We start from the raw sequence: 23,349 nt of genomic DNA, 5'->3' as shown, positions 1-23,349 counted from the left end.
CTGTGTAATGTGAGTCTAAATTATAAATTAAAACTAATCAAATAAATATCAAAGAAATACTGCTTGTGATTTTCTCTAGAACTTTCCTCTAGCTGAAGTTGGAATGAATGAATTTGTTTGCAGTAAATGAAATTGACCACTAGATGGAGACGAACACACATCTCTGAGCACTCACTGGTTTTGCAACTTTAGATTAAATGTAATAATAAATGTCTCTCTGGATATTTGACACAAAGGCACATTGAACAGCAGTTCAGTGTTTTAACCCGGAGCTGGTTTATGGGTGACGATGTATAAATATGTTACATAACACATGAGGATTGTTTTTGGCAAAGCAGAGAAACAGTTTATGCAATCAGATCAGACCAAAGCAGAAAACGCCGAATTATCTTTTTCACTAATGTATACTTCAGTCCCCTAATGGATCACCGTTTTTTCACTATTCTGAGCTAATGGGGAAAAAAAAAACTAACAGTAGTGCTGTGCAATACTGCAAATTTTGTATCAATACAATATTTAAAAAAAATAAATAAATAAATTACAGGACGAGTATTGCCAATACCAATACTCATACTTTCCTCTTATAAAGGCAGTTTATGGAGGTAAAAGCAGTGTCATGACTTATGAGACGAATCATCAATAATTTACAGTTCACTGAGTTTTAATTTACACAACATCCATTAATATAGCAAAACAGACCTTTCAGCTTTTCGTGTATATTGAAACTGGCTTTTTTTGGAGAGCAGGAATGAAATTCGCCTGATTGTAAAGCATTTTCTGCTATTTTAAATGTGCTGTTGGCTATAAATAAAACAGACATGATTGTCAACACAAAAAGATTCAGACATTTTTCATAGCACATGTTTGAGGTATATTTCTTTTAATATAAATTTATAAGTAATGCAACTGAGTTGGCTGCATACTGAACTTGGAAAAAAACAAAGTATCGATACAATACCAGATCGATCCATTACCAGGTTATTATAGATATTATCGATATTTGAATCGATCCCACCTGTAGAGACAAAACCAGAACACAGACTATGAGAGAAGTGGATGTGTTGTGGGGGAAAGGGACTGTCATGGGAACATTATGGATATCAAACCCTGCAGCAGACTGGTGGTGCATGAGGCCTCTCGCCCTCTAGTAGTTGGGTTAGGCTTCCCTCCATAACGAAGGGTAAGCGGGATAGAATGAATGGACGATTGACTATTATATCACATATTAAATGTCATGATCACATTTTAATTGAATGCATTTTAATGTACTAGAATTACATAAATGAAAGAATTATGTAAATATATAAATAACTGCTATCAGCCCTATGAATGAAACTCGTGGCAGAACACTATTGAGAGCTCTTTTATTTCCCCCTGTGATGTTTTGCATGCAGCATAGGTTTTCCCACTTTGGGGAGTTAAATAAGTGTGGGAATAACGTATCTTTTGTGTAGTGTGTTCACCTTTTTCCCGAAGCCTTCCTTAGTCACCGCATTTACATTGGTGATTTCAGTGTGTCTTTGTGCACTGGATGGATACGCTGACTCACCGGACTGGCTCGCTTTCAGAATAAGAAGCTCCTCACCTTCTGTTGTGTCAAATTTGAATTTTTTAGTTTTTTTACGTTAACTCATCCAGACTCTACCTCCAGGAAACTTAAGCAGTGCGGGGGCAGCTGTGACTTTTTCTGCGCAGACACATCATCAGGTAGTGATTCAAGGAGTTTGCTTGGTTTGCTTTCGCTTTGTAGAAGCACACATTTTCTGTTTCAGCCAATCATGTACATTTACTTTTGAGAAGCCAAATTCAATTATTTTTGCAGTTAAACTTCAAGCTCTGCAGAGTTATCGGAAATTTATTAAATTACTGGGTAGGAGATCAAGAAAGGAAGGGATCTCAACAGAGGCTGTTTATGTTAAGGAGCCAGAGTTCTGTGCTAAACCCCTCCCTCTGATGCTGAAATAAAATAATTCTTTATCATTTATTTGATTTGTACGGTCAGCAAAGAGGAGTGATGATCAGCTGAGAAAGAGCACTACAGCCGTGATGTTTGCTTTGAGAGTGTTGATGGAGAAGTACCAGGAGAGGAACTGAGGTCCTGCTTGAGGAAGTGGCAGAGAAGTATGAGGATAGTGAGGTGTGTGGCAGGAGTGACTTAGCTTAAAGGGATTATATCAGTGATCTGCTCTGAGCCTTTTCTTGTTTACAGTGGTGATGGGCAGTCTGACAGGCGAGGTCAGGCAGGAGCCTCCATGGACTGTGAGGTTTGCAGAAAACACTGTGATCTGCAATAAGAGTGGAGAGCAAGTGGAAGAGAGCCTGGAAAGGTGGAGGTATGGTCTGGAGAGAAGAGGAATGAAAGTCTAATAGAAGCTAGACAGAATATGGGAGAATGACAGGGAGACCAATGGAAATGTGACGGTGCAAGGAGCAGAGGTAGTAAAGATAGATGAGACAAGACTAGAAATGAGTACATCAGACGAACAGCTCGGGTTTTGGGGTCTGAGATGGTTTGGACATGTGCACGGGAGGTATAATGGATATACTGGACAAAGGATGTTGAGATGGAGCAGGAGGAAAAGAGGAAGACCTCAAATCAGGTTCATAGATGTAGAAGGGTTTGTGTGACAGAGGAGAATGCTAGGGATAGGGTGAGATGGAGGCAGATAATCTGCTGTAGCGATCCCTAAAGGGAGAGGGCGAAAGGCAAAGAAGATTTATACGATCAGCAGAAATCACACAACAATCAGGCAAACGGTTATAATTCAAATAAGTCCAGAATAAAACAGCAACACTAAGAATCCACTTAGATATTAAAAAGACCAGTTTCAGCCCAGACAAATGTGTTTTTTAGGTCTTGAGCTCCTAAGCTCTAGAAATGTGTCCAGTATCTTCATCTGAAGGATTTACCAAAAACTGCCCATCCTTAGTTATTACAGCTGAAGTTAACTTCAGAAGGATTTTCAGAGTTACAGTCCCTTGAAGAACAAAGTTTATTTGAAATTTGGTGCTTCAAAAGTTGTATTTTGCAGTCCTCATAGCTTCATGAATACAGAAGGTTTTCATGGCTAAAAAAATAACTCTGTTAAAAAAAGTGCAACCGAATCTACTTGACACCCAAGTGTCACAATCTAAACAACGCACATCTGAGTCATGGAATATACCACAGTTTCAGTAAACTGCACCAGTTTAATATGCATGAAGTAGAGGAGCAGAAACTCTAGCATTGCTACCCTGGATGTCTGTATTGGTTTCTGATAATTCACTGGAGAAAACTTCACAAAGTGTATTCAGGGTAAACATTCCAGGGTCATAGCACCATGTGGCATGGGCAGCTGCGATAGGTCTCCTTCGATGAATTTGGATGCAAGGCTCATCTTCTAGTTTAAGTTGTCCTGTGTCCTCCTGTGATATTTGTCAGGGTTGAAAATGTCATCTGGACATCTCCTATAAGTAAGAATAAGGCTGCAAATTGCTGGAAAACTGAGGCGAATTAAAAAGAGCCAACTCCCACATACTTTGAGGGCCTGTAACTTGATAAATATTCATAAAAAAGACAGAAAAGATTTGCATGGCTTTATTAAACATACTAAAGTTATTTTGCAAATAAATGTTAATAAATGATCAGTTTAAGTATCAGTGTCAAAATGTGTAGCTTAGATAACCAGAAGTTTGATTGTTGTCATCATCCATATGTTTCCATGTTTGACTGGAGTCAAAGTTTTGAAGTTTGTTTCTTTTTCTGTCCTTTTATGACTCACCTGAATTCCCTTGAGTGATGAGCTCCATCTAACAGCCCTGCATACTTCACTAATGAGCTTTCATTTCCTTTTACCGGTACATTATCAGATCGTTGGCCCCACAGGTTCCATTAACCTCGACGACTGAGATGGACAGCGTGCATCACCTGCTGTCCATTTCAGAGCAAATCTGGTCCCGCGGGGAGATGTTCCTAAGTATGCACTCTGTGATTTTCTCTGTTTACTGTTCATGAGGTAAAGTAGCTACAGTCATTATAAGTGTGGAGAAGGGTGCAACGGGTACATCAATTGGACTGTTTCAGGAACAGAGATGAGCAGTAACGCATTAAGCGTTACTGTAATCCAATTACTTTTCCCAAGTAACGACTAAAGTAAGGGATTACTATTGCAAAAAAGTAATTAGATTACTGTTACTTTCTCGTAAGCATGCTGCGTTACTAAACCGTGATTTTGTTTGTGAGAGTGTCTCATGACAATGATGTACAAGTGTGCAACGTCTGTCGTAGCAACAGACGTGTGTAGATCAACAATGGATAATATGGAGTGCAGGAGAGAGTACGACCATGCAGAGTTTAAAGCTTGGAAGTACTGACATAACCATGAGTTTGATTCCATAAAAAGTGTCAAAAACCTTAGCTTTTGCTGTACACTCTGCGTGGGAAGAAAACTTCTCACTACACCAAAAGTTAAACTTCAAATCTGAGCAAGCACCGAGCACACTGTTATTGAAATGTGAAATTCACAGAAAACCCCCCAGATCCCCCCACTGACATGACCACTGCGGCACCGGGCAAACCTCCACCAGCCTCACAGGTGAAAATAGATTTAAGAGCAACAGCACTAAGTGCCACTAAAACTTTGATTTTATTTATTTTTTGCTATGTTTTACTTGCATTTATTTGAAAGAGTCAATGTAAACACAAAAAATATTTTATTTTATATGGTGGAATTTGAAGAAAATGGGTTTAAATGTTAAACAAATTTATTCCGATCAGAGGATTTTGCATATAATTTAATTTTTGCTTGTTGCAATGTGCCTAAAGTTAAAAGATTAAAACTAATAAAACAAGTTTGAAAAATAGACTTTTTCATTTGATTCAATTTTATATGATGGATTACGCAGAAAAAATAGAATTGGGATGAAAGTTCTATGGCTTTATAATGTATTCAGGTTGTGCATCATGTTTTTAAAAAAACTAAATAATAAGTAACTAATTACTTTTGAAAATAAGTAATCAGTAAAGTAATGGGATTACTTTCTTGGAGAAGTAATCAGTAATTAGTAACTAATTACTATTTTCAAGTAACTTGACCAACACTGGTCAGGAACGGGGAAAGTGGTGTTTTCCATTTATGTGTTGCCGTTTGGGTCCAGTGGAGGGTTCTGCTTATAGCGGGAAATCAAGCCTCTGCATTGTGGCATACTGCCAACATATATGGCATTGGACTTTATCAGTCTTTGCTCAGTCTCTTGTAATTGTAATTATCACCAGATTTAGCCAGAGTTATTGTTTTATCAGGAAAAGAGATCCACATTCTGCGATTATATCTACAGAGAACACACGGCATGTATTTCTCATTGTTTTACGACTTGGCTTCTTTCCACATGTGACCTTGTTCCCACTATTGTGTTGCCAGTTATCAGTGCTGATACAGAGACCTGTTAGGCTATCAGAGCATCCACAGTGCGAGAGAAGGACAGAGGGACTGAGGAGAGTAACTCTGAGAAGGAAGGTCTGTGGACGGCAGCGTGAGGGAGTGGCAGGAAAGGAAGGAAGACTGGTGAGGAGGGGCAGGGCGGTGGAGAGGACGGGGAGGGTAAGGAGTGGTGGTGGAGGTGGGAGTGGAGCAGAGAAGCGACGAGGGAATCAGATTTCCTAGCATTAAGGCTGCAGAAAGGGGAGAGGAGAGGCTGGGCTAGATTTCCCTTCAGACCCTCTCAGACTTTAAAGGAGTTGAGAGCTCAGCTGGACTCTGCGAGTTTCTCTTATCCACCTCTGAAAGTCTGACTTCACATCCCTACTGAGGTTTCTCCTTTAGGTAAGTCTCACTCAGATACTAAATCACTTAAATCCGTTTTTGGATGAGTCATGCTTGTTTTCTTTAGCTCAGCTGGCTGCATGACTTTGCCAAAGTGATGCTTTGTAATGTTTCCTATTTCTGCGTCTGCTTCTAATTTACTGTACACAATCCTCCTTCCCCCAGCTGCTCTTTAGATTTAGATATTGTTTTACTGGACTGGAAAGAGCACTGGCAGTGCTTGTTCACTTGAATCTATTACAAGGTTGTTTGCAGATGTGTGCAGAGCCCTGGGTAAATATCCCCAAAGCTTCTGGGAACATTGAGCATTATTATGATGCATTAAATACTTTTAAATTAAAACTGCAAACTAGAGGCATTCACAGAGAATGAAGACAGAAGCTGCTGGCTGTCATGATTGGCCTATTTGTTCTCAACATATCCCCCTGAGTCATGTCCTTGTGTGCTTGTGTATCTGCATGTGGTCAGTATACTCCCTGATGAAATGACTGTGTGTGACTCACAGCCCTCAAAATAAAACATAACGTGAGCTAAGTGCAGCTTAAAAGTTTGGATTTTGAAAAAGGGTGTGTTAACCTTTCCGCAGAGGAGGTGGAAGGACTCGGACTATGAAAATGTCTGCAGTGAAAGCACAAAAGCATACATTAGTTAATTGAACCAATAGCTTTCGAAAATAAGCTCTGCTTTAATGCTGTTGGATTGAGAAGCAACTACAAATACATTCCTCGCATCACTTCAAGCATACTGTGGTGAGAGCTTAGATAAACTTACCCCGAGTGGAGGGGAGCTGTGGAAGAGAGCAACTATAGCAACTTTGAGACTCCCCCGCCATGGATTGTTTTGATGCATATTTATCAGCGAACAGCAGAGATAGAAGAAGAATGTCAGCTTTCATTGACATGCAGCAGCCAGTCTGCAGTGCACATCAATAAACTGACACGCTGTGTCAGTTTATCTGCTCAGAATGAGACTCTGAAAGCAGCAGATCATTGCTAAAGGCCAAAGTCCCCCCTAAAATCAAATGTACATGTTTGTCCTGTACTGTGTAGTGCTTTCTCTCCACTTGTTTATTTGGTGTGAGTTTCACAGCTTTATATCTATCAGCTGCAAAAATGTCTGCTAAATGTTTCTTACTTTGACATGCTCAAAGCATCAAATAAAAAAATACATTCAAAAATTCCTTGTTGTGAATAGTTTCACTGGGGAACTACAGTGGCTTGCAAAAGTATTCGGCCCCCTTGAACTTTTCCACATTTTGTCACATTACAGCCACAAACATGAATCAATTTTATTGGAATTCCACCTGAAAGACCAACACAAAGTGGTGCACACGTGAGAAGTGGAACGAAAATCATACATGATTCCAAACATTTTTTACAAATAAATAACTGCAAAGTGGGGTGTGCGTAATTATTCAGCCCCCTGAGTCAATACTTTGTAGAACCACCTTTTGCTGCAGTTACAGCTGCCAGTCTTTTAGGATATGTCTCTACCAGCTTTGCACATCTAGAGACTGAAATCCTTGCAAATACTTATACTTTTGAATACTTTTGCAAGCCACTGTATTTTCTTTCTTCTGTCCTGCCCTGTCACTGTATAACAAGCAAGCGCCTCTCCTCTCATCATCAATGAACAGGATCTCCCTCCTGCACAGTGATACCTCTTGTGACTGTGGTTTAGTGGAAAGAAAATAGTTCCTCAATGAAACTTCACACAAGATTTGCATTTTGTTTGTTCTCTTTGGACTGATTCCTAGCAAGAGTAATAGCAGTTTTTAAACACCCCCCACCCACACACGCGCGCACAAACGCACACACACTCTCCTACACCCACAACCTGTACATTTGATTTTACTATATATTATATTATTGTAAAAACTATGGATACATTATAAAATTTAAATATTAGCTGACATATCGACACATATGTTTGCAAAATAGCGATTAATTTAATTCCAAGAAACTGTTGAAATTGCACTTCTTTTTCCTGTACTGAAACTTCAATTATCTTATTATCTGGTGTGTCTAAACCTCTTTAGACCATCAGATAGGGAAGTTTCAAAACTGCCGTCTCCTGTGTTGTTACACATTGGTTTTGCAGTTGCCGAGAGTCAGTGGATACCTCCCAAACAAACCCTTCAGTTTAAAGTAACAGTAAAGATTTTTCCTACCATCAGTGGCTCTGTAGATTCATTGTTTATACATTCACCTAACAGGCAAACGATTTCTGGTTTGATCTCGGGAGGAGACACAAATCCGTTTGGGGTTACATCAGGAAGGGCATAAAAATCAGCCAAATCAAACACGCAGAGTTGCTCACTGCGGTGATCCTGCGTGAAAAAGAGACCAGCCAAGAGAAGCCCGGTCCTCTCACCATCCAACACACATCACTGTGTCTGGTTGTTTAACTCAATGCCCGGTCGTTATCCAGCACTGCAGCAGGGAAGTGCTGAGTAAGCTAAAGGAAAGAAGCAAAGTGAGTTTGTGTAATGATAAAAATCAGACCCAGAGAAAACCTTCTGAACAAACAAAGATGGATATTATAATGTGATTATTTGCCGGCTATTTAGACAAAGGGACTGACTGAACTTTTGCAAAATCAGTTTAGTTTGGATTCAGGGGGAAATATTTGGAAGCACTTACTGACATCTGGTTCTTTTTAGAAACACACTTCCACTGGCATGTGTCGAGCGTAGAGATGGATCCTGAAGGTTCACGTGAGTAAAATTCTATTCGCTCGTTCTGCGATGTAGAAGCTCTGACCTTTAAGCTGACTGCTAAATTCACCCCGGCTCTGATAGTGCAGTGTGTGAGAGGTTTGTGATCTTTGTGCAGGTATCCAAGATGATCCATACATTCAGGTGATGATGGCCGGGTCGACTCTAAGGAAAGTCAAGTCCCGCTCCTGGAAGAAGAATCGTTATTTTCGCCTTCTGGAGGATGGCTTGACGATCTGGTACAAGTCCAGATGGGCAGGGAGAGGCCACTCCACCTGTAAGAGCAGAAGCACACCTGTGTGTAATAACATGTTAGCTCCTTATTCATTTATTATTCATTTGGTAAATATATCATCAAACAAGCCACTTTCTGTATTTTATGTTGTGGGGTTAATGAACAAAAAAAAAAAACCTCATAAGAGGCTTTAAATCATATGTAATTTATTGCACATAAAGCTTATGCTCATGACCACGCTTGTCTGATGGGAGGAGCTTTGTACTGAGAGGGAGGAGGTACCGGAGAGGGCTGTTAAGATTATACCTTCTGCAGCATTATGATGCAGACCATATCTACCCCACTGGCCCTTTCAGGGTCACATAACACCCCTCTTTCTTTGCATGCTCCTTCACTACAATTTAATTTATTTTAGCATTTCCTCTCGAGAAGAAAAGTTGTTGTTAGGATGGATGTTTTTAGGCTGTTTCTTGTGGACAGATCCAGGATAGCTGTTGCCCCCTGTTGCTAGTCTTTATGCTAAGCTAAGATAACCACATTTAGATTTTTATCTACACATTCAGGCCTATTCTCATTCCACAACCTGAGGCCTAATCACTTACACTAATGTCACCTGGTAAGTAGGGGTTTTGTTTGGAATTTTTTTCCTGAAGGCTTGCTAATCATGCCAGCATGCAAAGTCACAACACAAAGACTCATTCTGAGCTAGAAAAATATTCTAAGGGCTTAAAAATGAGAGGCTATAAGGAAGGGATTATAAATACTTCACTCACATCACATTGATGACACCAAAAAGTGTTTGAACTGTTCTTTGGGGGACTTTGTGGGGTTTTTTTTTTTTTTTTGCTGTCATGGCTTCAGACCTGATCCAGCATACTTTCTTTTTTTATTTACATGTTCAGTAAAGGCTTTGCTTTCCTCAGCTGTTAACATCCTCTAATGATTATTTGTTGCTGTTGTTTTTAAGCTTTCGGGCTCACCTGGCAACTCTGTGGTTAACAACATGAGGGTGTAAATTGTGTAACTCCGCAGGCAAAACCACAGACCCACAGAAAATGCAAATAAAAATTTGTGAGGCGGTAGAGCAGGTCCATCTACTAATTGAAGCTAGAGAGCTTGTGCAAATGGGTGAATGAGGAATATTATATATATTATATAGCTTTGAGTGCCATGTAAGAATCAGTCCGTTTGCCATTTAAAGCAGTCCTAGTCTTCACAGACTTAGCAGGGTGAGTCTGAGTCTGGAAATATGGACATGGCATACATGAGCATGGTGTTACTGTTCTCATCTAACTGTCAGCAAAAAAGCAAATAGGCACATTTCCCAAAGAGACTGTGCTGAGCTTACCTCAGCACAGTGGAGTCCTTTATAAACTGATTACCGACAGAGCCAAGCAGGCTCTAAGCAGGCCTGAGTTTTACTAAATAAGAAGTGATTATAGTAACAGCCATGGTGGTATTTCTTATGGCTTCATTTGGCCTATAGTGACAATGCTGTCTGGACAGCACAATTCAGCCACAGGCCCATTACATATTGGCCAAATGACAGGTGCGCAGTGGTACTAAGGGCCACATCTGCATCCACAGAAGCTTGCTATAATTTTAAGCCCACCTCATGACATTTGGACCACATCTGGGCCAAAACTCATCAGAATGTGCTCAAAACCTTTTTTTGCATGTCCCAATTTTGCAATTAGAAAAAGAAAATTTCATAATTTATTCGTTCAGATTTTTCTTGCTAAACTCAGTATTTCCCCAGTGGTCATCCACATCCCACAGTCTGACTGCTGTAAACCATGTCTAACCACCTGATGACCTTTAGGCTGCATTTTGTCCACATGACATTTTGCAGCATCATAGCTAAACCAGGTTGGGTAATTACTTATAAAAAAAAACAAACTAAGAATAAGCCCGACATCTAAATTAAAGAGCTGTTTCCCCCTGATGGATGATACAGTAGAGATACACCATCTGACCTCCACAATCCAAGTTTAACCCATTCCACCATTCTTTTGTTTTAAGAAGTATATTTGACAACATATACAAATTAGTTTGTAGGTTTTCTTGCTATAGTAAAACATGAGGGGTTTCCAGCAATGTTTCACAAGCTGGGTCGAAGTGATCGGGCTCAACTAAAAGTGAGAATATTTGTTATTTTAAAAAAAAAAGCAAAGTCCCAAGAATTGTCAGTGTGGTGAACATCCGTCTGCTTTAGAAATGAGTTATTGTTTGAAACAGAATGAGAGGAACTCAGCTCATTGTAGCTCAAGATCTCACAACACACCTCAGACATATGAAATGCATCAGTGTAAACCTCAAAACACTGAGCTTCCTCCATGTAATGATCATGTTACAGTCTCGGTGACTGACTTGGAAGCGGTGCGTGAAGGACATCAGTCTGAGGTCCTGCTAAGCATTGCAGAGGAGTTCCCTGCTGAACTCTGCTTCACCTTGGTGTTTCACGGCCGCCAGGGAAATCTGGACCTCGTGGCCGAGTCCCCAGATGAGGCCCAGGCCTGGATCCAAGGTGTGCGCAAGCTGATTCACAAAACTCAAACAATGGACGAGAAGGAGAGGCTGGACCAGTATCCTTTAACTGTGGTGTTTATTCTGGCAGACACACTAGCAGATGTCTAAACAAAGCTCCAAGTAGTCTGCTTTTAACCTTTTTTTCTTTCCCTCTGAAGTTAGCAGGACATTTTTGAAGTTTAAAAACATTTACTCAGCTATATGTTAGATCTGCGTTTTCCTCAGCATGTCCTCAGGTGGGTCTTGGACTGGTTTCATAAAGCTGACAAAAACAAAGACGGGAAGATGAACTTCAAAGAAGTGAAGAAGCTGCTCAAGATGATGAATGTAGAGATGAATGAGGACCATGCTCTTCATCTCTTCACGGTAAGACGAAGGAATCAGCGATTAACCCCGAGCTATGATTTCAGCTCCCTTAAAAGACTCGTGAAGGATTCAGAGCTTTTCTCCAGCATTTTTAGATGTGAGATGTTGATGGTTAATTAATTATTAGCTGCTGCAGTGTTCGGGTCAAGGAAGGGATTAGAAATTAATATATCGTAGGTACAGCTCAGCTCAGTTTGCTGAACTTAGAAAATTACAAAACATTATACAAAAAATATGTCTATTAGAAGAAAATAAACTCTAAATATACAACAAGTAAGAGACTTTTTCTTTTTTCTCCTCAGATGGCTGATAAGTCAGAGAGCGGCTCTTTGGAAATTGAGCAGTTTGTCTTTTTCTATAAGATGCTGACGCAGAGGGATGAAGTGTGGAAGGTGTTCCAGGACTACTCTGAAGATGGAGAGAAGCTGATGTTGGAGGAGCTGGAAAGCTTCCTGAGTGTGGAGCAGCACGAGGGAGAGCAGAGCGCCCAGCACGCCCAGGAGCTCATCGAACGCTACGAGCCGTCTGAGACAGGTAACGAGGTGACACACTGCACCCTCATCTAGAGACCGGCACCTGAGGAAGCGCAGGATTGTTGCACAAATGCTATGAAATACAGCCACACCTGTTTTCTGTAATAACAGGAACACACACAAGCTGTTTTAGAGTATTTATTGTAAATAAAACCAGAGAAAGCTAAAATGGTATTGACCCAGTTCAAGGAGAAATAGGTTACTGCATTATCATTATTATTATTATTATTATTATTATTATTACAAGGTGCTTTATATTGTAAGATAAAGACTCTACAGTAATCAATCAAACAACCTCCCATGAGCAAGCAGTTGGTGACAGTGTGAAGGAAAAACTCCCATTTAACAGGAAGAAATCTCCGGCAGAACCAGGCTCGGGAAGGGGTGGCAGTCGGGGTTGATGGGATACTAAGATAAGAAAAGAATTTAAACAAAAAAAGAAAATAATATGAAATCACAAGAAAACTGATATAAAAAGGAAGCTAATGTCTGCTGCGACACTCTGCTGTTTGCAGATGGGTTTAACATCACCCTGAGTGCAAACCATGAAGATGCTTCAAACAAGATTTATTCTTGTTTGATTCTGAAGAAAAGTTTCCCTGTCTTTACGTCTGTGCAGCCAAGAAGCAAGGCGCCATGTCCTTAGATGGCTTCCAGATGTACCTGTGCTCCCAGGAGGGCTCCATATTCAAACCCGAGCATCAGGACCTTTACCAGGACATGAGTCAACCGCTCAGCCACTACTTCATCTCCTCTTCACACAACACCTACTTACTGGAGGACCAGCTGCGGGGACAGAGCAGTTTGGAGGCCTACATTCAGTGAGGACAACCCGGATACACCACAGACACACACAACTTCATACACTTGCCACAAAGTGGTAGATTAGCTACATAGACCAAAACAGTTTTTCTGTATTAGACTATGAACCTTTTTTATTTTTGTTTATTGTAACATTTTAATGTGGGAATGTTTTGATCCTGACTCACTGCAGCCCTGTTGGCTGTGTGGTGATGACAGGTTAAGAGTTAAAGGAGCTGAAACAGAAGAATTCAGAGGTTGGCTGTGTGTGTGTGTGCAGGGCTCTGAAGAGAGGCTGCCGTTGTGTAGAAGTGGATTGCTGGGACGGCTATGATGAGGATCCTGTCGTGTATCACGGTCACACTTTGACTTCAAAAATCCTCTTTAAGGACGTCATTTCAACGCTTAAGGAATACGCTTTCAGGGTGAGCAGCTTATGAAGCACTGCTTCACCTAAATGTACCTGGTTTTTTTTTTAGCTTTGCAGCCCACTGATCAATAAACAATTTCCCACTTACTGTTAATATGCTGTACACAAGCCCCTCTTTGCATAATTTCCAGTGAAACTAAGAGATCAGGTTACTGTGCTCTTCTGATTGTCCAGCACATTTGGGAGTCTTTCCTTCTAATGAAGCCATTAATGAACACTAATTAAATTCCACTAACCCCTAATGTATTTGACTGGGCTGTGCGAACCTCAGTCCAACACAAAAACAATCCGATAAATCCAAAACAGTCTCTACTGACAGTAATGGAAACAATGTGTTTATTTCTGCAGATATAATTTACAGGACTGTGTTTGTGCGCCCAGAAAAGTGTAAAGCTCACATTCAGTTAGTAACTTTCCCTGCCGCTGGAATCCAATGTTCTCCTGCTGAGTGACCCACATGGAAAACAACCAGGAATTTCTAATGCGTCTCCGCTTGATCCTGCTCAAACTTTCCTACGCAGCTTCATAGGAAGATGTGATGAGGAATCTGGAATGTGGAAACTTATGCTCAACAGTGTTAAAACACATGCAGAGACATTTGCTACTTTAAAGCAGGCAAAACAGTCTCTTGTTCGTTGTAACTATATTGCATCTTATATGTTTGGTAGGCGTCTGAGTTCCCTGTCATCCTATCGATTGAGAATCACTGCAGTGTGGAGCAGCAGAAGGTCATGGCCCAGTACCTGAGACAGATCCTGGGGGACATGCTGCAGACCACCCTGCTGGATGGACAGGTCCCTCAGCAGCTTCCATCTCCACAGGTCAGAATCTGTCAGTTAAACCATGAGAACATTTATCATGTAATAGTCATATTAAACGCAAAGGTTATTTCAATCATTCAGTTATTCACCAGACACATAAAAGAATAGATAAACTCTAACATAATGGATGTCTGAGGAAGGAAAGATGAGAATTTGTGGCCAGATTGAAAGAATGAACACGTCCAGGAATGCAGGATTTATTTCAGAAGCAATAGATATCGAATTCAAAGCTTGAGGCTCCAAAATCCTGGACCTGGAACTGAACTGGTAATCTTGCATTTATAAAATGTCAAATACTTCTCTGCTTCCTAGACTACATGGTCACAAGTATTTGCAATAATTCTGTTCCAGCTTCATGTTTTTATTTTTGGAGTCTACCAGAGAAGTTTCGCATGATTCACAGCTAAAAAATAATGCATATTTGTCTAACAGTGGGCCTCAGTGCTCTCAGCTCTCAGTTCTTCTGTCTGAAAAAAAGGTGGATCAACCTCTAAAAAGAACCATAAATTTCCATCCTGCCTTTATCTCCACTTGTACTCAGTATAAAGAACTCAAACATTTTAAGGATCCTGTCATGGTCTTTGTAATATTTGTTTCTTTTGTTATGCTCATTTTCCTGTTTCCCTTCACCATCTACATTCCTTGACTCTTTGTCTTTTAGACACTTTTTGTTCCATTTTAAAAGATACTTCCGTCTTGTTCTTGCCTTTGTCATTTCCGCTCCTTTCTCGATTGTCTGTTCTGCTATAATCATTTCCACCTCCCAGCCAGCGCTCTTTTAACATTCAGGCTGTGGTTGAATAATCTGTTTTTCTGAGGAGGATAGGTTGTGAAGTGATGTGGAAAGTACTGGCATGGCAGCCTTTATAAAAGCTGTCGATAGTCCAAATACTCTCGGAGCAACAGTGCTACTAGGGATGGAAATTCATAAGAATTTAGTGATTCCAATTCCATTATCATTACATTATATCGAAATCACTTTTTGATTCTCATTGGCTCTTCTGTGAGAGTCATCATCGCTATTCGCTAAGCAGCATATTAAAGAGATTGTCATCATTTTGTGGAACAAAAATAAATGTCCATATCTATGCTGTGAACTGCTCTAGCATTTTCCTCCTCTGGCACATGAACTAAAATCAGCTGATTGTAGTACAAGTACCCACATAGTAAAATTGGTATGGCCTGGATCTGGCCCACACAATGTGCTTACACATGGCCCGCATACCGCAAAGAATGACGGCCCAGATCTGGTTTGCCAGAGGTGGCCCACACATGGACCAGCACAAGGCCAGTTGCAGACACACTGGTGTGCTGGCCCAGAACAGTTTCACCTCTGGCCCCAGATGTCAGTCTAATGTGTACCTTAATCAAGCCATGTAATAACAACATGTGCCGGAACATAATGGTGCAAAAGTAACATGATGAAACTGTTCAGACAGTGAATGGACTGACTCGTTTATAGCGCTTTTCTTCTCTCCCGGATTACTCAAAGTGCTCTATACAACATGTCACATTCACCCAATCACACACTTTCTCTAAACTGTGTGCTTCCTAACTACATTCATACACAGACATGCAGACTGGAGGAGCCAGAGATCGAACCACTAAACTTCCGATCAGTAGGTGACCTGCTCTACCTCCTGAGCTTCAGCCACCCAGTGGTAAACATGAGTAAACCGTCACTAGGTTTTGGATAAAGTGTACACTCACAAACCTGTCAAACCTGCATTTGAAACGTTGGCTACCATCGCAGTATAGTATTGCAACATGGCATAAGGATCTTCTAACTAAAATAGAAACATAAATATTGCCATCATTTCCAGACCTGGCCCACATGTGGTTGACATACAACCTGCCGTGACACCAGTCAGTCAGAAGTTCCAGCTTGATGTCAGATCCAGGCCAGACCTGTTTTCTATGAGCCTGGGCCACATAAACCAAACCACAATCAGCCCAGATGTGGTATGCCATCACATAAATAGTGCCATCTACGCCAGGCCTGGCCCATATCTGGATGACATACCACTTACCATGCCAGAAGTCAGCCAGGAGTGCCGGCTTGACACCAGATTCAGGCCAGACCCGTCTGCTATGTGGGTACAAGTGGAAACAATAAGCAGGATCAGTAGGCAAGCAGACTAACAATTTCATACGAGTGAACTACTGGGAACGGTTCTCTTCAATGATCGGTTCTCAGTTCTCAGTTCCCGTCACTAATTCTAATGTGACATTAGCATTGGCAGGGTAGCTGTGGCTCAGGTGGTAGAGCAGATGAGCTAATGACTGGAAGGTTGGTGGCTCAATCCTTGGCTTCCCCAATCTGCATGCCAAGTATCCTTGGGCGAGATACTAACCCCATGTTGCTCTCCGATGCTCCCATCAGAGTGTGAATGTATGTGAATGTTGGTTAGATTGCACTTGAATTTTGAAGGGAATGGGTGAATGAGGCATGTGCTTTGAGTACTCCGGGAGAGTAGAAAAGCGCTATATGAGAATCAGTCCATAGCTGAAAGCACAGGTTTAAAACCACAAGCATGGCTCCTTTTCTTTCTTTCAGCTGTGACTTTTATATTAAGCTAACATTTTGCATTTTTAAAGGAAAATTTTCAGTTTTGGTGATTTTTTTTTTTAAACCTTAACTCATTTAGCAGTTATGCTACATTTAGCCGAGAGGATTGAAATGTTTTTGGACAACACCCTGACGATTTAACCGGAGGGAAAACCTGATGACTATTAAAAATTCAGTAACTTTTTAAAGATTAATGGTCAGCCTGTGTCTTATTATCCATCCCACACACAGACTGAAAGTACTTGTATAACTTTTAAACTCTTCTCCATTAAAGCACTCAGGACAATCAATGCTAGCTTAAAGTAATGGCTGTGAAGAATCCCACTGAGGATTTAGCCACTTAAAAGGGGGCACATTGATGCATTTACAATAAAGTACAAGAATATGGAACACCTTTATTAGAAGTCTGAGTATGAAAGACAGAAATTTAGTCTTCAGTTACTTTGTCCTTTTCATTGTTCCCACATTCTAACGGCAAATCCAAGTGAACAGTTTTCCTCATTTAAACACTTAAATTAAAAGAAAAAGACAGAAGGTGACGTGAATAAGTGGACATGCTCCCATATGTCTTCATTACAGGAACTGAAGGGCAAGATTTTGCTAAAAGCCAAGAAGATCGGTGGTCTAGAAGAATATCTCGATGAAACCTGTACAGATGAAGTGAGTGATGAGGAAGAGATGGCCAACTGCGATGCTGAGATGGCTTCGACAGAAGATTCACCTGAAAAGGTAGATGGATGCAGTAACTACTTTCTCTCTGTGTTTCCATAGTTCATATCAAAGTGGGAATTAAAACAGATAGAGAGCAGAGAAAGGGAACTGTATAGATAGTAGGACGAGGCAGGATTGGATGGTGCTTGATAGTAAAGGAAGGCAGGAAACTTGGCTGGGATTCAAGAGACACAGAGGCGAGACAAGAGTTAATGATGGGAGATAGTGAAAGAGAAACAGGAAACAGATATTTCAGGCCAATACGAGATGCACTTAAGTGAGACACAACTTCCAGTCTTCTTCTCAGCCTGCACTTTATGTGAAGGGACTATATTATCTTCAAAGCAGTGCTTAAGATGTGGTAATTTTTACACTTAAAGTTTACTAATGTGTCAACCTTGGAGGCAGTGAGAGAATAACTGGAATTATTTGTGGCTTAAATAAATCAATTAATCCATAAGAGTCAACAAGAGAGAGACCAAATGTAAGAAATCCTAATCATGTTAATCACATTTTTTAAAGCTTATATATTCTGCTCATAGTTTTAAAAGGGAGTTTTTCTTTCTGACTGTAACCAAGTGCTTGCTCATAGGGAATCGCCTGATTGTTGGGGTTTTCTCTCTGTTATTGTGGGGTCTCTACCTTACAATATAAAGCATCTTGAGGCAACTGTTGTTCTGATGTGGTGCTATATAAATCGAATAAAATTTCTAGCTCTTTGTTCCTATTTTAGACTCTACAGTCCATCAACTGTCACAAGCATATTGTTTTTGTTACTTTCCCTTGAAGCCACAAGGAGGTTAGAGCCTTTATTCTGATTGGCTGCCCCTCCTGGGGATGATCATTTTAGAAATATCTTGCCTCTCTCTGACATCACAAAGGCCAAAGGTCACAGAGTTTACTTACACACACTGAAACAGTGTCCATGTTTAACACAAGCATCCGCATATACATGTTAGAAAATAAGAAAAAGCAGTTTATTATTCTGTATCCTCCTGTTCATATAGATGAAAAGCTGGTAAAGAAACTAAACGTAGCTAGACCTATACTCTACATATACTACGCATACAACTAAAATAATGTCAAAAATAGGGCTGTAAATAAATAGTAGTTAGCCAGTAATTTGTCCAATATCTTCGTGAAATTGAAAAGACCTTACGAAAAGTCTGGGTAAAAAGAGTTGAAAATGTTCTGTGTAAATGCAATAAACACTGGACCTACCACACTGAGTCACAAATGCCATGTCTTAAATAAAAATATATATTCATTTTAAATAAAATAGAAAAATCTTCAGTTTTTAGGCGACCACTTTTTCTGGCAAGCACAAATGGATATTAAATAAATAATTAATATACTTACCGTATAGATTAAAATGCACTAGACTGGCTGATAAATATTACATAGTACAGGTATTAAGGTTAGCTGAATGCACAAGGTTAGGGTGTCACCTTTAATTACCTTCCATGTTGAGAATGTTTAAACTGATGTTTTGAGCTTTGTTGACTGATTTTACATTTTTATGCTGCCTCTTTGCAGAAGTCTAAAGCAAAATCCAAAATGTCCAGGGAGCTGTCGGACCTGGTGGTTTACTGCAAGAGCGTGCACTTTGGCGGCTTTGAGCACGCCCGTTCACATGCCAAATGCTACGAGATCTCCTCATTCTCTGAATCCAAGGCCAAGAAGCTCGCTAAGGAAGCAGGTAGACGAAGGAGTAGTGTATCCCTCAGATAATAAATAAATAATAAATGATTTTGACATGCCACACATGTGTATTACAATATTTGAAACTGTATCTGACTTAAAGGTGGAGAAGTAGGTAGAGTTATCTATGCTGTAGAAATCTATTGCATTTCTTCTCTTCAAACATTTCCTCAGGGACGGACTTTGTGCAGTACAACACACGGCAGCTGAGCAGGACGTACCCCAGCGGCCTCAGGACAGACTCATCCAATTACAACCCGCAGGACATGTGGAGCATGGGCTGTCAGATAGGTGAGGACAAGCTCGCCCTCTGCTGGTGTAAAATCTGAAATCACCGCCAGTGCAAAACCGGTGTGCCGGCTTGATACTCCCCAAAAGCACAAGATCTAATATCCATTAGGGTTAAGTACGACCTTCTTATTTTACACAGTGTAAGAATGCCTGATGATATTGATCAGAAATGCTGCTACAAAAAAGCATTAGCATTATCTGGGTTTTTCTTCCTGTAGGCAAATATAATATTTGCTAGTCACCATATGTGTGATGTTTTTTGGTTTAGTGCATCCAGAAAATTGCATTACTGATAGTTTAGAAGTTCAAACACGAGGAAAGTTTTTGCACTGGTGTCAGCACATGTGCTAAAAGGTGGGGAGTCGTTTCTGTAATGCTTGACCATTCTGTCAAAAATTCAGGTTATGCTATTTGTATCTGCAGGTGGATTTGGTAAATGAGTACTAGTTATATATATTTCAAATTTCTACCAGATGAAAAACTTTGGCTTCCTCGTCACAGTTTCATGGTTTTCTTTTATCATGCTGGAAATGATGTTTTTAAGGTCTTGATGTATTGTTGAGCTTTAGGCGTGGCGTCTGTCGTGCATCTGTCCTATAGTACTGGTCAGAATTTAATCAAACTTGGATACACACACTGATCACTTAATGGGTCTTCAACTAAACTATACTCAAGGTCAGCATCACATTTGTCGTTCTACCGGCAGTAATGTGTGAATTGTGATGAATGGTGAATCGGATGAGCTCGCACGTCACCAATGTTTTGGTATTTAAGTTGTTGAATTCTTGTTTTTTGGGGGGAGCTTCAGTTATTATGAGTTCTTCATTTTTTCTTCTTGTGTTTTTAGTTTCTGCTGTGTTTCCCTCTTTTTGTTTCCCCTGTCTCCTATCATGTTTTCATGCCATGCTTCAGTTTTACTTCCTCCTTTGTGACTGTGTGCCCTGCCCCGAACGCCTTACCTGTGTGTAACTGGATTCACCTTTGTCTTGTTCCTCAGCCTAACCCTAACCCAGCCATTATTTTTAGACGAGTTAGAGCTAAGTGCTGGGTATCTTAACACCATCAAGGCGGCTAAAGATGCTTGACAGGACAGATGGTTCCTGTCACAAGTGCTCACACTGATGGTATCTGCTTAGGATGAAAGCCCGTCTGCTGTGCTCCTTTTCACATTAACTCTGACAGCTCTACAGACTCTGGGAAATTATGCTAGATTGCAATTCAGTAAAAAAAAAAAAAAAGTTAATCGAATGATTGTCTGCCTCTTTCCCAAAGTGGCTTTGAATTTCCAGACAGCCGGTCTGGAAATGGATCTGAACGATGGGTTGTTCAGGCAGAATGGCTGCTGCGGCTACGTCATAAAGCCCGATTTCATGAGAGATGGGAACACTCAGTTCAGTCCGGATAAACCTGAGGAGCGAGAAGGGTACAAACCACTCCGCCTATCCATACAGGTACAGAGCTCTATAAAAATCTGTTTATTTTACCTCCAGTGTGGAAATCTGAGACGTGGTGTTAGAGGTAAAGTACGCTAAAATGGCTTGCATGTTTATCAGGTGATCAGCGGGCAACAACTGCCAAAGGTGAACCAGAAAGAAGGCTCTATTGTTGACCCACTAGTGCGAGTGGAGATCTATGGAGTACCACAGGACCAGGCAAAGGACGAGACCAGCCACATTAACAACAATGGTGACTGAGTATTCAACACGTAGACCACTCAGTGGACAAATTTGGGATATAAAGTCGATCCCAGTTGGTTATATTCACTCCTCTGCTGCCCTACTCCTGCAGGGTTTAACCCCGTGTGGAATGAAACTCTAGATTTCACCATCCACACCCCTGAGCTGGCGCTGGTTCGCTTTGTGGTGGAGGACTATGACAAAGCATCAAGGAATGACTTCATTGGACAGTACACTCTGCCCTTCACGTGCATCCAACCAGGTGAGCAGGGCACGCAGAGCCCCAGTGTTACCTCTTAGTACAAGAAGACTCGAGTTTGACTGCATCACACAAACTAACTAGCCTTGCTCTCCTCATGATATTCCAAACCTTTTGGGGTGTCTCAGGCCATGGGTGATGTCATCATCAACAATAAGCCTGTAAAACTGTAAAAAATAGTCCAAAGTTTAAGCCCTCCTTCTTTGGATTTCATATTTTCCAAAACCATTCAATGCATTGGAATCTTGGTAAGCAGCTTCTGGCCCTCAGGCCATGTAATGGACACCGTTGGGCTTTTTGTCTCTAATTTTCGGAAGCTCTTTTTCTAGCATTAAAAAGTGCCTTGAGACTTGTTTTGAAATTCTTCTTTTTTCCAGGATATCGTCACATACATCTGCTGTCTAAGGATGGAACAGCTATCCCGCCCTCATCGCTCTTTGTTAACATCAGCATTTCTGAGCTCACATGAAGGACAACGAGAAGCCAGATGTGGTCACAAGGACGACATGCAGCAGTACTTCGATCTGCCGAAGCTAAATGATACTGTCACACTGAACCACATGGAACAGATCATCTCAGAAATCAGCATTATTTAATTTGAGTTTTAAACAGTGACAACGTGGAGTGCATCTCTTTTAACCCAATCTATAATTTTTAACCAAGAAATAAGATTAACTAGTCCATGCAGTACTATTTATTTAGGTTTTTAAGTCCAATATATGCAACTTTACATTCCAGAAATTTAAAAAAATATTTTAACTGATGGATGTGAAAGTAAAACAAAAGACTGCAGCATGTAGAGAATGAAGTATCTGTAACAGTACTGAAAGTTTAGATGTGGGGAAAAAAGACAAATCTCAGTATTAAACATCCAGAAATATACTCACAACTTTGCATGAATGACTTATTTCTAATTAATGAATGAATGTTCTACAAGGCCATGTTGTGTATAATGTAAATATGTCTTTGTATGTAATTTTCTGAGTGGTTAAAAACCTGTGCGTGAAATTCAGTTGTTCAGAAACATTTGTGGCTTGTTCATTTTTTTCCAACCTTGTTTCTAGAAATTTGGGGAACTTCTTAAAATGTAAATTAAACAGAACCCAAACACTTGCAAACAGTTGTTTATCCATCCCAGCTGGGACAGGGCGAGAGGCGGGGAACAACCCGGACAGGTAGGCAGTCTGTCACAGGGCTAACACACAGAGAGACAGACCATTCACACGTATGACCCGTTCAGAGTCAGCTGTTATCCCAACATACATGTCCTTGGACTCCAGAGTACCCGGAAAGAACTGACATAGGAACCTGAAGTGGATTCAAAGGCGCTAAGTATAAGAAACCCAGCATTTAACAGAAAACTGTAATAACTCAACATGTCAAAACTGAGAATTTAAAAAAAATTATTCTTTGCATGCAAAATATTTCAGAGGTAATGGTACAAATGAAAAACGTGTTTTTTAAAAAAAAACACCTGGTGGAACATTTTGCAGGTATTTAGGTTTACCTGTGCCAACACACGGAGCAACTCAGAGTCTGAGTCTTTCTGAGTAAATATGTGAAGAGGTTCACCACTGTGTTAACGAGGAGTTTTCAGATAGTTCAACATTAAAAAATAGAGCATAGAATTGAAAAGAATTTTATTTTCTTTGACACAGTATGTTTAAAAGATTCTCAGACCTGATTCTGTGATGGAAGTCACTGCAGGGGCTCAGGAAATCCTCTGAACGGCATCATCACTGCAACCAGATTCAAGGGAAAACTCTTAAACCAGAAACACGGCCAGCTTCTCCACCACTAAGGTTCTCTTAGAAATCAAGGATCCACACAACAGCATCTGTGATGTATGTAGGTGTGCGTCTAGTGCACATAGAAGGGCGTAACTTTTACACCTGTAAGGACACCGCTGA

General features: G+C 40.5%; 1 protein-coding gene across 2 annotated transcripts; it reads left to right on the top strand.

Moving 5' to 3' along the window:
- Positions 1-5,639: 5,639 nt before the first annotated feature.
- On the top strand, positions 5,640-22,447 carry plcd4b (phospholipase C, delta 4b). Of its 2 annotated transcripts, none has more exons than XM_039600552.1 (16): positions 5,640-5,801; positions 8,464-8,517; positions 8,636-8,794; positions 11,109-11,337; positions 11,518-11,647; positions 12,010-12,181; positions 12,800-13,001; positions 13,262-13,406; positions 14,080-14,232; positions 17,381-17,530; positions 19,049-19,211; positions 19,388-19,504; positions 20,777-20,955; positions 21,058-21,190; positions 21,293-21,442; positions 21,817-22,447. In XM_039600552.1, the coding sequence occupies exons 2-16, from the start codon at positions 8,499-8,501 to the stop codon at positions 21,906-21,908; spliced, it is 2,193 nt and encodes a 730-aa protein (XP_039456486.1). In that variant the 5' UTR covers positions 5,640-5,801; positions 8,464-8,498; the 3' UTR covers positions 21,909-22,447. The 2 variants fall into 2 exon arrangements, with proteins under 2 accessions (XP_039456486.1, XP_031613260.1); XM_031757400.2 differs by having other exon boundaries at positions 11,950-12,181.
- The last annotated feature ends 902 nt before the right edge of the window (positions 22,448-23,349 follow it).

Source organism: Oreochromis aureus, linkage group 16 (assembly GCF_013358895.1).
Source record: "Oreochromis aureus strain Israel breed Guangdong linkage group 16, ZZ_aureus, whole genome shotgun sequence".
NCBI lineage: Eukaryota > Metazoa > Chordata > Actinopteri > Cichliformes > Cichlidae > Oreochromis > Oreochromis aureus.
This window is presented reverse-complemented; position numbering and strand designations above follow the sequence as displayed.